Source organism: Nomascus leucogenys, chromosome 1a, assembly GCF_006542625.1.
Source record: "Nomascus leucogenys isolate Asia chromosome 1a, Asia_NLE_v1, whole genome shotgun sequence".
Classification (NCBI taxonomy): Eukaryota; Metazoa; Chordata; class Mammalia; order Primates; family Hylobatidae; genus Nomascus; species Nomascus leucogenys.
In genome coordinates, this window is record NC_044381.1 from 37,214,552 (window position 1) to 37,229,166 (window position 14,615).

Genomic DNA, 14,615 nt, shown 5'->3' on the forward strand with positions numbered 1-14,615 from the left:
GCATCTTTCCTTCTGTGGAGTTCCCTCACTCATGGCATCTGGGCCAAACACCACACTTGCTGTGAAATCCTCCACATCACCCACCTTTTTAAAAAATGTACATGTCTTATGCCCTTATCTGGGCCAGAGGTGGGCAAGCTGCCGCCTGTAGACTAAATTTGGCCCTCCACCTGTTTTTGTTTGGTCCTGTGAGCTACATACAGATATTCCAGTTTTAAAATAGCAGGAAAATAATCAAAAGAAGATATTTAACGAGATGAAAATTACATACAATTCCAATTTCAGTGTCCATCAATATTTATTGGAACACAGTCATGCCATTTGTTTCTGCATGGCCTAGGGCTGCTTTTGTGTGGCACTGGTGGAGTTGACAAGGTGCGTCAGAGACCTGATGGCCCACAGAGCCTAAAACAGTCACCATCTGGCCCTTCACAGAAAACATGAGCCAACCCTGGTTCAAGATAACACATGTCTTGGGCTGGGGGCTTATTGTGCCTCCACAGCCCTTCAGTGCCCAGGGTCAGGAATGGCCAGGGAGTGCTCATGGCATGGAGTTCTGTGCAGCACCCATGTCAGTGGGTGGCTGGGAGGAGTCAGGTGGGTGAGCTTGGAGTGGCCAGCGTAAGGGGGCTACTCTGAGAGGGGCTGACAAGGGTGAGTGGACACACTAGGAACATGCAAGTTGGAGCTCTTGGACTCTCCCTACAGCCCAGTACCCCCGGGACCCCCAACCCCACCTCAGCTCCCCAGTGGAACAGTCCCCAGCACGCACGTCCAAGAGTTCCAGGTCCTCCTCCACCTTGCCCTGGAGCACTCCCACCATCTGGAAGAAGAACTGGTTCACCAGGGTCTCTGCCTCCTCCTCAGTGAAGGCTTTCCAGTCCAGCAGCTGCTTCTGGAGTGTGTGGGACAAGGCAGAGCCTGGCTCAGGACTGAGGTCCCCAAGGCATCAACTGCATCCTGCAGGCCTCAGCGTTGCACAAGTCAGACCTGAGTTCCAGGTGAAGGGCCCTGCACCTCATGAATTCTGTTCCCCTTAGGGTCTGGAGGGCCAGCTGGAGAGGTATGCAGGAGCTCTCTGGAGGCTCCCCAAGTGGGGCCCTCAACTCGAACATGCTTCACAACAGTTAAGCTTTGGGGGTGGGGGCGTTGCTTATAGTCTTACCAAGGAGGCAGGAAGGGGCATTCTGACTCAATAGTTCCCCTACCCCAGAGAACAAGTCACAGTCGTGCCTGGGTTTGAGAGCGAGTTTACTGTCTCACTCTGTTATGCAGTGGGCAGGGTGGAGGGGAAAGTGGGGCCAGGCCTATCTATGAAGCGGGCGCATTGCAATAACCCCCAGGACACGACCTCCATTCATAAACAACGCCCAGTGCTGTGTATGACATAGAGTCAAGGGTGAAGTCTGAGGTGATCTGAGAGCGCACACTTCATGTTACATGGGCTTCCTGGAGGAGGTGATGGGCTAAAACCTGAGAGATGGTAGAGATAGCTGCGGAGGGTATCAGGGCAGAAAGAACAGCTTCAGAATGCCCAGAGGCCAGTGAGCACCAGGCACTGGGGCTACGAAGCCCCGCCATTTTCTTCCATGAGGAAGAAAAGCTTGGATGGAGGCTAAAGGGTGTGTGGGTGTGAAGTGGGGACATAGCTGGAGAGGGGAAGGCAGTGGGGATGGGGCCAGGGAAGGCACTTCAGGTCCCGCCCAGGCAATCCTCTTCTCAGGCCTGCAGGAAGGGTGCCCACCTTACAATTCTGCACATGCATCAGGCACTCCTGCCACGTCTTCTCATACAGCAAGCGGATCCGCATCATGCAGTCCACGTGGTAGGTGTCTCCATGGGCAGAAAACAAAGCAAATCAGTCCAGAAGAAAGAGAAGATTAGAAAGGGGAGTATCCCCTTTGCAAAGGAGCAAAATGCCTCCACAGCAACATTTATTTAGGTGAAGATCAGTAGTCCCGATTGAGATCAGGGGCTGGTGTCCCCTTACAAAGTTCCTGACACCCCAAGATAAGGACCTCAAATGAAGAGCTTGTCGTTATCTGTTCTGAATCCATTCTGGCCCTATCTCTTGACTCTGTTTCAGGGCTGGTGAAATTCCTTTTGGGAAATTGCACCAAGTTGTAAACCAGTAATGAGAGTGGAGATCAATGAGCATTTACTGATCTTATCTGTGGTTCATCCCTGAAAAATGGAATGCACTAGCAGAATACACAGAAGCTTGCTTTTTTATTTTCTCTATTTCCCCTCCCTTCAGTTTCCCAGCTTATAATAAACTCAGTGTGAATCTGATGTCTAGGATAAGCAACTCTGGTTTAGTGCTGCTGGCAATTTCTAGAAGCTGAAAGACCACACAGAGATTTTGTGGTGGTTGTTCTTTGTCCAAGACTGGGGAGGAGGGCAGGGGGATGGCAGCTAAGTGCAGATTTAGAATACCTTGGAGGGTTGACAGATGCTAGAACTGATGAGAAGAAGCTGTAAATCTGCTTCTTCCTGTCCCCAGGGCTAGTTCCTAGGTCAAGATGTCCACACCCTTCCGTGAGGCCACTGTGATGGGCTCTCCCAGGTCCCCCTGCTTCCACTCCTGCATCCCTCTGGGCCATTTGCACCCCCTGACATCATCACCCCCAGCTCAGAACCTTCCACTGAGTTCCCACTGCCCTCAGGATAAAGCCTAGACTTCCACATGCAGCCCACGTGGCCAGCAGAGTCCGGCTGCTTTGCATCTTCCAGCCTCCCCTTCCTGTTTCCAAAGGCCCCAGCCCTGTCTTGCCTCGGGGGCCCCGTACACTGTATCCCTGCTTGGAATGCCGCCTCCCTCTTGGCCTGGCTGACTCTTACCTCCCTTGCAGTTCTCAATCACATGATCACTTCCTTGTCAATGTTTCCATGACCCTGAATCAGCTGTGTCCCTGACTATGGCTCCCTGACTATGGCTGTCCATTCCCTACTTACTCTGACTTCTGCTCTGGACTGCAAGTGCCCGAGGGCAGAGCCAGCTACTGAATGCCAGGGCCCAGCACAATGCCTGTCTGTAGGAGGCACTAAATGAATGGCAGCCATTGCTATTATTTAGGGTCTTGTGGCTCATACAGAAACACTCTTAGTGTTATAAACCTGAGAGCCCTAGAAGCAATGGTGGGTACTACTAGCCAAAGTACCCAATCTAAGTCCAGCTGTGACACTTCATTGGCTGTGTGACCTTGGGCAGGATACTTCACCTCTCTGTGCCACTAAATCCTTCTCTTACTACAAGAGGACAATGATACCACTGACCTCACTAGGTTGCTGATATCCTCTAAGGAGATGAAAAACTTTTTACATATCTTCTAGAGCAAGTCGTGGCAAACCTTTTCTATAAACGGCTAGAGAGTAAATTGTTTTAGCTTTGCGGTCATACAGTCTCAGTTGTAACTACAGATGTTCCTTTATTTACAGTGGGATTATGTCCCAATAAATCCACCATAAGCTGAAAATATCTTCAGTTGAAAATGCATTTAATATACCTAACCTACCAAACATCATGGCTTAGCCTACTCTATCTTAATGCGCTCAGAAAACATACATTAGCCTACAGTTCGGCAAAATCATCTGGCAACAGAGTACACTTGTTTACCCTCATGATCGTGGGGAGCTGACTGGGAGCTGCAGCTTGTCACCATTGCCCAGCCAGGGAGTATCACACCACGTATCCAGGCACCATAGCCCCCAGGAAAAGAGCAAAATTCAAAACCTGAAGTACAGTTTCTGCTGAATGTGTATCACTTTCACACTACCGTGAAGTCGAAAAGTCCTAAGTTGAACCATCCTAAGACAGGGGCCATCTGCTTTCACCTCTGCCAGAGTGAAAGCAACCAGACAATACATCAACAAATGAGGCAGTTGGGGGTCTAACAACACTTAGTTCCAAAACCAGCAGTCAGCACATGGCTTACAGCCTGACTGCCCTTATTATAGAGCATTTTGAAACATCACCATTTGTGACTGAGGACTCTCTGTGTAAGCCAGGCACTGGACTACCACTGGACATCCACCCCACAAGTAGGGACCATTATTACTCCTCTTGCCATTCCTATTTTACAGAGGAGGACATTGAGGCCACCAGAGGCCCTGATTTTCCCAAGGTCACACAGCCTGGGAGGAGCAGAGGTGGGCATCAAGACCATGTGCTCCACCTCACACTCGTGGGGCATGCCTCTGAGCCTTCCTCAAAGAGGGCATCAGAGCCATCTCTCTGTCTCCATGCTTGGGTCAGGGGTCGGGGTCAGAGGGTGCGGCTAGTGTAGCTGCAGGCTGGGCAGTGAGGAGGGGAGGCCTTGGGAAGGGAGGGGGACCTTTTGAGCCCTCACAGCTCACTTTTCCCACCACACCCCCATCCCTCCTTCCCACGACGGCGGCGCCACTCACTTGGCTGAGCTTCAGCAAAGCAACTGCTTAAACAGAGTTCTGGAGAAATGCAGGTGGAGTCCCGCAGACGTCACTCACCTAGCTCCTTGTTCAGGGAGTTGAGGGAAGAATGCCACTCAGTCAGCTGAGTTTTGCTGTAATTGGGGGGCAGGAGGTCACTGGGAAGGAAGATATGGCAAGTAAGCCACACAGGAACAAACCATTTACTCACCAAAATGGGTAGCATCTTCAAGGAACATAGCTCCAGAAAATAGTGGATTTAAACACTGAAGAACAAAGGGAACTGCTGGGGATTTCCTGGTGCCAAAACATGACCTGGCTGAACGGTCTTTTAATTAACAAATTCTAAGTAACAAATTTGTTATTTAGAAAAGAAAAGAACATAATTTTTCCAGTGGAAAAAACAAACTGTTCACATCCCTTGACCAAGGAAGCCTCCTTCTGGGACTTAATCTGAGATGGCATTATAGAATGCACATAAAGTTTATGTATTAAGAGGTTCATGTAACAATGCTGTTCATAAACACACATGATGATTTAAAAACCTTCACATCAACAGTAGAAAACTGGCTAAGTACAGCAAATCCTCTTCTGAAGTCATTAAAAATAGTGTCATAAAAAAAGAATGAGATCATGGCCTTCGCAGCAGCATGGATGGAGCTGGAGGCCGTTATCCTACATGAACTAACACAGGAACAGGAAACCAAATACCACAGCTTCTCACAAGTGGGAGCTAAACTTTGAATACATATGGGCATAAAGAAGAAAACAGACACCGGGGCCTACTTGAGGGTGGAGGGTGGAAGGAGGGAGAGGATGGAGAAACTACCTATCTTGTACTATGCTTATTACCTGGGTGACAGAATAATGTGTACACCAAAACCCCACAACACGGGATTTACCTATATAACAAACCTGCACATGTACCCCTGAATCTAAAATAAAAGTTAAAAAAAGGACACCGAATTCTTTTTTAAATTTTTATTTTTATTTTAAGTTCCAGAGTACACGTGCAGGATGTGCAGGTTTGTTACATAGGTAATGTGTGCCATGTGATTTGCTGCACCTATTAACCCATCACCTAGGTATTAAGCCCAGCATGCATTAGCTATTTTTCCTAATGTGCTTCTTCCCCCAACCTCACCTTCAGACTAAGCAGGCCAACTCCCAGCTCTCTGACCCTGGGCTGGCCACCTAGATCTAGAACACTCAGTGGGCACCCCACTGAATAGCTTTCTTATGAAATTGAAATCAGGGCTGGTTGGACCCACATCTGAGGAGAGTGTCCAGAGCCTCCAACAGGTGCCTCCAGCCTCCAGTGTCAGATGCCTCTGACACATACCTCCAAACTGCAAAGCTCATGGAGCCACTCTGCTCCCCAGTGCCCTCAGAAAAAGGTCCAAACCCCTCCACCTGGCCACAGGTCCTGCGTACTCTGATCTGTGCCTGCTCCTCCCTCACCCCCGTTCATTGCTTCTTTCAAGTTGTTTGGCAGCTACACTAAGTTTCTTCCTGCAGCAAATGGGCCATGGCCTTTCTTGTGAGTGGGGCTGAAATGGTCCAGGTGGCCAGCCCAGGGCCAGAGAGCTGGGAGTTGGCCTGCTTAGTCTGAAGGATGCCTTGGGGGACAGGCTGCAGGCCACTTCTGCCTCCCCCACTGCACCCCAAGAAGCACCCCTCCTGGGCCACCCCTCCTGCCCATACCAGATGGTGCAGAGGTGCTTCAGCCGCCTTTGCTGCAGGACGTTCTGGGTCTTCAGCATGCCCTCTAGCTCCTTCGTCACAGCCGGGGGAGTATGTGTACTCTCATTGGCCAGGAACTCACTGGTGGCCAGACATGTTGGCACCATAAAGGAGAGAGGAGGAGCAGGGCAGGAGTGAGATAGGGAAAGAGAACCACGGTGACAGCATTCAGAGCCCCAGCACTCCTTCCCTAACACCACCCCTAGCCCCTTCCTCCCCAGGCTTTGCCTCTCCTCTAGGACCCTAAAGAAAGGAGGGAGAGAGGGTGGGTGGGAGAAAGCGGGGATGGAGGAATGGAGGAAAGAATGGAGGGATCGTCAGTTCAGTGGAGCTCTGGCACCAACAGCATGAGACCAGCAGGCTCAGATTTGATGGGGTCCTGACCACAGCCTGCCTGCTCTGTAACTTTGGTCAAGTCCTTCTCCTACTCTGAGCCTCAGTTTCTTCTTCTGTAAAATGGAACTCATGATGGTGCCTTTCTCATTGGCACTTGTGGGCACTCAGAAAAATGATGCAAGAAAGCCCCCTAGCACTGTGCTTGGCTCATGGGAAACGCTCAGTAAATGGCAGCCATTGCTATCACTGTTGATGATGTTTGGCATTTATAACAGCTTCCAGGTGCCAGGCCCAGATAGGCACTTCCCATGCAGTGTCTGGTTGGATCACTGAAACTCTGTCACAGTCCATTAGGATGCCTGTTTTGCATAGGAAGAGACAGATTCCGAATGTTCAAGGGCTTGGTCAAGGTCACATGGAAAGGCAAGATGGAGGTAGGCCTTGGTACACTTTTCCCTCATCCACAGCAAAAGTGCCACTTGGCAGAGGAAGCATGGAGAAGGGACCTCTCTTCACACCCCCTCCCATGGGAGGGAGGAAACACGCTCCCCAAGGGTGGGAGGTGTTTGCCTGAAGGATGTCCATTTGTTCAGGCCCAGTGTCCACAGGGTTATGAGTGATAATAAAGAGTGGAAATTATACAGATAATTGGATGAATGTTTTCCAGCTGTATGGAGCTCAGAGAATGGTCATGAAGCAAGGTTCGTGAATAAAATATGAAACTGCATATACTGTATGGATCTAAAAGAGGCTGGAAGAAAATATACCAAAATATTCACTGTGCTTCTCACTGTGGGGAGAGATTTGTGGTGATTTTTAATTTATTCTTTATACCTTTATCTATTTCTAACTTTAAAAAGAGCAGAGAGAAACAGCAGCATTTTTAAGTAATGGCAAAAAGTGAGGGAGAATGCCACGCCTACCCTTTGCCAGCCCCTGGTGGGCTGGAGAAGGAGCTGTGTGGGCGGTGCTGACCTGAAACTCTGCAGCAGGGCCTCCTTCTTAAGAGCCTTCCAGGTGTCCACCAAGCCTTGCCAGCGGTGGCGGCTGTCCAGCTCCTGCTGCAGGGTGGACTCCATCAGGTTGACAAACAGCTGGGCGAGGGCCTTCCGGTTGCCCAGCAGGGCATAGTTCATGACCTGTGGTCACAGATGGACAGGGCTCTAGACAGGGCAGGGTCTCTCTCAGGTCAGGGCAGGGCTCAGTTAGAGAGAAGCAGTGGGAGGCTGGAGAGGGGAGGTGCAGGCTGAGGGCTGAGTGGGGTGGTCTCAGGGCCTGAGGGGGACTGAGGGGTCAGTGGGCACTTGAGGAAGCTTCCTGGCACTGAGTAGCCATGGACAAGGGTCTTCGTTGAAGGCTTAACCACAGACCCTGACTGCATGAGCTTCAGCTCAGCTCCAAGGTCACTTCAGATGGTTTGTTAAAGATGGTGAAAGGAGGTAGGCACTCAGTGAGCTCTAAGTGTTTACTCTTTTTTATAAATTTCTTCCAAAAGCAGAGTGCCCGTGCCATCAGGGACGGGCCACATATGGTTGTTAGGAGAACCGAGACCCAGTGGCAAAATGAGGCCAGAGCTAGAACATTTTTCAGCAGTCCTCCCATGGCTTCTTACCTGGGCACCATTGGCATGGGCGTGGGATGATCCTCCATTGCATGGCACTGTTTTGCCCTTTAGCATCCTTGCCCCTGCTTAGATGAGAGTAACTTCCCCCATCCTCCCCGGCCCCAAATGCCTCCACACATTTCCCAAAGCCCTCCAGGGAGGTGGCAGTATGCTGGGGCAGTGGGTGAGAACCCTGCCAAGCTCAGAAGCTAGAAATTCCAGTAATGCTTTTCAGTGGAGCCTGAGGCTTGATGTTAGCTGTACTTCCTAGCTGGGTGGCACTGGCAAGTATTTCCTCAACCTACAGATCCACAGCCGTAAGATGGGGTTCATGCTATTTATAGCATAGGGATTTTGTGAAAATAAACGAGAAAAACGCAGGTAGAGCAAGTAGCAAATGCAAGTTGTAATAATGAGTAGAAGCACAAGGAAGGGAAGCAGTGAAACACACCCGGGACACTGAAATCCTTGACTCTCCTATTGGATAAAATGTGCACAACTTAGGAGCCCTCCCTGATCTCAGAAGACAGCTACCACAGCTGGACCCTCTTTTATTATCCTTCCAACAAGTCCTGACAGGTATTACAGGCAGTCCCTGACTTACGATGGCTTGACATGATTTTTCAACTTTATGATGGGTTTATGAAGGTGTTAAATGCATTTTTGACTTTCTACATTTTCTACTTATGATGAGTATATTGGGATGTGACCCTATCGTAAGTGGAGGAACATCTATATTATCTTCATTTAATGACACAGCAAGCTCCAGGCTCAGGGGCTGAGTCATTTCAGAAGCTTCCACATCTGGGCAGTGGAAAAGGTCTGTGCTTACTCCTTGCCTGTGCTTTATCCAAGTCACCATGGAGCTGACATGGGCTGGACCCATCTGTGATTCCGAACACTGTTCTCTTTTCAGCCTACTGTGCTGCCAGGAGGCCCCCTTTCCAGCAAGCTCAGCTCACTGCACGAGACCAGGAAACCCACAATGTGCCTTTGGGCAGCCAAAAGAGGAGTCCTGTCTAGCAGCAGAGGAGTTAGACTTTGCTCTGACTTTGGAGACATCATGAACAATCTTGAATTTGGTGTTTTCCACTCCAAGGAAAGCAGCTGTGGGGAGCGGTGCTGGGGGCATGGACAGGGGAAAGCAGTGGGGACAGAGCCAAGAGGCAGGCTCCGCAATGGGCACAGACCACTGGTAGGAAGAGGCAAGAAGAGGCAGAAAAGCCAGATATAGCAGGCACAGCAGGTCACTCATGAAGGTGGAAACCACCCTGAGACCACTGTAGCCCCCTGATGATGACTCCATAGTGTAGCACCTATTGCATTGCACACAGTTGCTGAGACATGACCTAGCAGGTGCTCAGTAACATCACCAGCGCTCCAGACGATAGCCCTATATTAGGTGTGCCTGGTTCAAGATGTCAGGGAAATATGAAATGTACTTTAGAAAGATCTCTATTGAAAAATGCTTACAATAGCAAGGACTCTGCTTCTCTACCTCAGAGGCCCACCTGAGCCCCTTAGAAACATAATAGATGAGAAGCCCACCATTCCTGGGGCACCAGACACCAGGCTTGGGGTGCCCCAGGTTCCTGGTCCTGCCCCTTCTCCCATGGGCTGATCCCTGCACAGGAAAACCACTCACCATGGCTTCTTTATTTATCAGCCTGTACACGTCGGGCCGCATGAGGTAGGAAGTTTTCTCCATGACTTCCGCATATTTCTTCAACACGCTTTTTAGCTAGAAATGACAAGACACCATACTTAGTGGCTCATTTCCTGGAGAACTAAAAGGAAACAGAAGGATGAGTAATAAACCCGGCAAGTGACAGTCACCACAGAGCCCACCTGCAGCAGACTTACTTTATTGGCTCGGGAGAACTCCAGCGAGTGCAGGGCCTCATCCAGCTCCTTAATCTCCTGCTTCTGGAGCAGTAACCGCCCAGCCACCTTATCCCACAGCTCCAGCAGGGCCTATGCAGAGAAGTTTGGGTCAGGCTAGTTGCCGGTGGGAGGGAGGGAAGAAGCAGGACCAGGGTAGGGCAGGCCCAGCCACGAAGGGACACCTACTTGGATGGTGTAGTCCTCAAGGTTGGTGTCGTTTTCCACCTTTAGGAAGAGACGGTTCATTTCTTCATCAGACTCAGTCAGCTTCTTCAAAAAAAGTCCCCCTGTGTCCACGATGAGAGGTTCCATTTCCTGCAACAGGCCAGGGGGATGATGGCCAAGGCATCAGCACCCCTGGGAAGGAGGGAGCCCTCCCTGTCATGGGGGAAGTGCCAGGCATGGTCCCATCTCAAAAATGATGATCATTGCCTAGACCTAATGAGTTGAGGCTCACTAGTCAGCTCACAACCACGCCACACGCTCTGCACTGAGCCCTACTTCTTGGCTCATTTGATCCTTATCACAGTCTTTGAATTGGCTGCTGACATCGGGCCTAGCCTACGGTTGGCGCTCAACAAATATTCATTAAAGACATGGCCAAATGAAAGAATGCCAGGTTTACTTTAGATGAGGAAACTGAGGCTCAGGTAGATGGCTTCACCAAAGCCACAGAGCTCAACGGTGAAAGCAGACCTGGCATCTAGTTGGGACGTATGAAGAAACGTGGCTAGAGAGCCTGTTCTTGGTGCTTTGGGCACAGAGCCAGCTCCAGGAATCCAAGGCAGGACAACACAGGTCAGAGAAGACTCAGGGAGAAGGGAACAAATGGAAATATGGGGCTCAGGGCAATCCAGAAGGGCAAAGGCTGGTCTCGTTTAGGGAACATTCCAGACACCAGTGTGTCTAGAGATGAGGTCTCTGGAGAGGAATGAGAGCTGAATGGGGGGCAGTCCATAAGAGCCCAGCAGAGCTGGGCTATCAGCGAGGGGTGTGCCATTCTGCCCTTCATCAGAAGGACTGAGCAGGGAGGCCAAAGACTAGGCTTTGGTGTCAGACCTGGAGGGAAGTTCTGACTTGGGCCCTTATGCACCAAGTCAAGTGAGAATCTCTGGGCCTCACTGCAAAACAGGTAACAACAGCACATGACCTGTAGGGCTTTTCCAAGAACTATGGGGAGCTGTGCTCACAAACACTCATAACGAGCCACTGAGGCACTCAGAGAGGGTTCCATGTCGTCTAAGGTTCTGTGAGCCCCTGAGGACCTCTCTGCTGGAGAGGGGGAGGGAGGCTGGGAGCCATGACACACCTGCCTTTGGAATGGCATAGGAAGGGAAGAGGAGGAAGAGGGAGGATTCTCACCTTTCCCACCTGCGCAATCTCCTCCTGAAAGCTGGCCAGAGCGCTCTCATAGCTCCTCCTCTTGTGTTCTGCTCGCCTTTGAAAGGTGCTGGTGCTTATCTTCTCAGGAACTGCAGAGCAACAACAGAGGTGATGAGGCTGCCTTCAGAGCTCTCAGGAAAAGGCAGCACAGGCAGACAGCCCCTGCTCACCGAGGCCTGGCTCAGAAGGTAGACCCCAAAGCCAGGTCAGGGTGGCAGAGGCTTAAGGAAAAAGAGAAAAGACGACAGTGATTCATGAGTGCTAGAGGGACCTAGGCCTCAGATATACAGTTAAAAGCTGAAAAAGCTCCAAAATAGTATGCACAGAATTTTTTTTAAAAAAAGTTCTATGGAAGCAAATACATATAGAAATGATAACTGCCAACACTTCCATAGCACTTCCTGCATAGTAGGTATTGTTCAAACTCAGCTAGTCTTCATGCTGAGGCCAAGAGGTGGCTTCCATTCCTAGCCTCGTTTCACAAGTGAGGAAACTCAGTCATGGGGGGTTGAAGAACCAAGTTGGCCAGCAGCTGAGCAGGGATCGGGGCCACTTGCTTCCAGGTCTGTGCTCCTGTCACATGCTCTGCTGTCCCCTTTATCCAGGTGGGAAGCCGGATGCCACGTGGGTTAACCGGGGGTGGGTTGGGGTGGCGGTTGGTGACTCTCTTTGGAGAAGAAGAGGTGTCATCGTGAAGGGGAAGGTTTTACTTTCTCTTTCTCTCCTTCCTTTGTTTTTCTTCAGTGAGAATGTATTACTTTTTTAATCATAAAGAAAAAAGGTGTCTATATTAGGATAAGGTCAAACTACGACAATGTAGTAGGAAGGAAGAAAATGCAGATGAGAAATACTGTTGGGAACCTGCAAGAAAGTGAGTGGCATCCTTTAGTCACCTGTTTTGCATCAGTAACTGCCCTCCATGCAGGCAGCTCCCCTCCTCCCCCAGCTCCCTGCACAGGGGAGGACTCTTGGGTGAGATGCTCAGGGAGAATACCCTCCGGGTGGCTGAGCCAAGGAACACAGTGGGAGCTCAGGGCCTTCCTCAGAGGAGTTGCCAGGGGACATCCCCACCTCCTGCCCAGGTCTCGCCCTGGCCCAGGACAGGCCTGCCTTGAGGCTGAATGGAGGCTCACCCATAGTATCCATGAGACCCCGCACTTCTCGGGCAGCGATGGTGCTCTCACTCTCTTGGGATTTTTCCCTCTTGGCTCTTTCCTTTTCCCTGCGACACAAGCAGAGAAGAGTGAAGTCCCAGCTCCTGATGCCATCCATGGCAGCTCTGGCACATAAGGGCACCAAAGGGTGGTTCTCCAGAGGGATTGTGGGCAGCAGCAATGGACCAGGCACACCCCAATTCCAGAGGGCCCTGAGGCAGTGCCCAGGCTCCCAACAAATGCCACCTGGGGTCCGCTGCCAACAGACACCATGGGTCCCTAGGTGAGAGGTTGGGTCTCTGCCCTCAGGGAGCCTGCTCTGGCTCTGGTGGTGGATGATGATGAGCCTGAGCCACTTCCCACCTGGGGAAACTGAGGATCAGAAGGGGTACGAGTAGCCTAGTGAAGCCAAATCATGCTAGCTCTTGGCATGCATCGTCATTTGCACCTTCAGCAACCCACCCTATGACGTACTTGAGGTAGCCTCATTTTCCAGAAAGGGTGATGGGGCTTATAGGAACCACAGAATGCAACAGAGAGGAGACTCCAAGATCAGTCCTTGTGACACTAAGGCCCACGGAATTTGGGTGAGGGAGGAGAGAGCTGGGGTTTCAGAAGGAACTATTTCAACAGGGAGGACCAGCAGGGTGGATATGACATCAGCTTTGGAACTGGCATCTGTGAATGCCCTGTCCATGGGGCAAGCACCACAGAAATCCTGCAGCTCCCAGCGACCGCTGCCATTCCTTGGGCCCCCCATATGTCCAATACTTTCCAGTCAACTTCTCATTTAGCCCTCATGCAGACCTAGCAGGGAGGAAGCTGCTGGGCCTGGGCTGCAGCTGATGGGGCCCAGGCCAATCTTCTAGAGACAGGTCTTTCAGACCTTGTCATTCTAAATGCTCCTGGACCAAGGCAGCCCTGTAGGAGCTGAGATGATGACACCTGCTGTCAACTCCGGCTTCTTGGTCACTTGCTCCAGGGACTTGGGGCTTGGTTTATACCAGTGGTGATTTACCCCCTGGCCTGGGCTGGTCTCCACCCACCCAGGGGTCTGCCCTGGGTGATGAGCACATAGGTGGACTGGCCTTGGCTGGCTGAATCTTCAAACACCTGCACCCTTTGCTTTGATGCCTGAGGGAGACAGGGTGCCCTGGCTCTGCCACTCATGTGTTCAGCCCAGTCTGGCCTCTGCTAGCCCTGCAGAGTGTCTAGAGGGAGGTGGGCCCGATGGGTAGTTCCTCTAGATTCCCACCTGGGGCATCAGGCTGCCTGTGACCCTGGATGCCCACCTGGGGCATCAGGCAGGGTGACATGGGCTTGGGTGGGCCAGTGGATTTTTCCATCTGTTGGGAGTTAAGAGCATGAGGGTCAGGAGCTTTGGGGGTGGCTTTCCTGGGAAAATTCAAAGGCCAGGTCAGGGCAGAGAACTATACTCAGCAAGGGGTCTGTCCCTGCCCCAAAGAGGGTGAAAGGAAAAACAAAGACAGGTAGAGGAGGCCTGCTTTCTATCTCAGAGTCCCAGGCCCAGCAAGGGTTTATGGCTTGTGTAGAACTCAAAGTGCCTAAGGGGAGCACCGCGCCTGCTCCATTCTCTCAAGAACCCCGGGAAGATCTGTTTCTTCCTTTTCCCCATAGCTGAGAGTCAGAGCTCAGCGAACTGAAATGGCATGCTTAGGAACTTTTGCACTTGGAAGTTCACAAGAAACTCCTGATCTCCATGCCTGACCCCGCCTGCTCTCATCTCAGGAAAACGCATTTCTGCTGTTCACCCAGCACTCAGGCCAGAGACCAAGGGCTCTCAGGAGCTCTCTCCTCCCCTCCAATTCATCACTAGGTCTCAAGGGTTCTGCCTCCAAGAGACACCCGAGGCCCACCGCTACTTTCCCTCTTACAGCCACCAGCAAGGTTACAAGGACAACTGCAGTGTCCTGTGCCCTGGCCTTCCTGCCTCTTCTTGAAGCCCCCCACATTCTGCACAGAGCTGCCTGAGGGACTTCAAAACTGCAAATCAGCTGCTCACTGCAGTAAAGTTCAAAATACAGACTGTGGCCTGAAAGGCTGCTCCCAGCCTCATCTCCTGCCCTCTCTCAGGGTCCATTTAC

General features: G+C 51.2%; 1 protein-coding gene across 1 annotated transcript in view; it reads right to left on the reverse strand.

Annotated features, from left to right (window-relative positions):
- The window catches only part of CCDC180 (coiled-coil domain containing 180), a 68,241-nt gene that overhangs the window by 51,096 nt on the left and 2,530 nt on the right, over nucleotides 1-14,615 (reverse strand). The window contains 10 exon segments of the mRNA XM_030813925.1: nucleotides 773-895; nucleotides 1,745-1,833; nucleotides 4,486-4,565; nucleotides 6,112-6,231; nucleotides 7,462-7,625; nucleotides 9,735-9,830; nucleotides 9,953-10,063; nucleotides 10,160-10,288; nucleotides 11,336-11,445; nucleotides 12,490-12,578. Coding sequence (XP_030669785.1) covers nucleotides 773-895; nucleotides 1,745-1,833; nucleotides 4,486-4,565; nucleotides 6,112-6,231; nucleotides 7,462-7,625; nucleotides 9,735-9,830; nucleotides 9,953-10,063; nucleotides 10,160-10,288; nucleotides 11,336-11,445; nucleotides 12,490-12,578 — 1,111 coding nt within the window.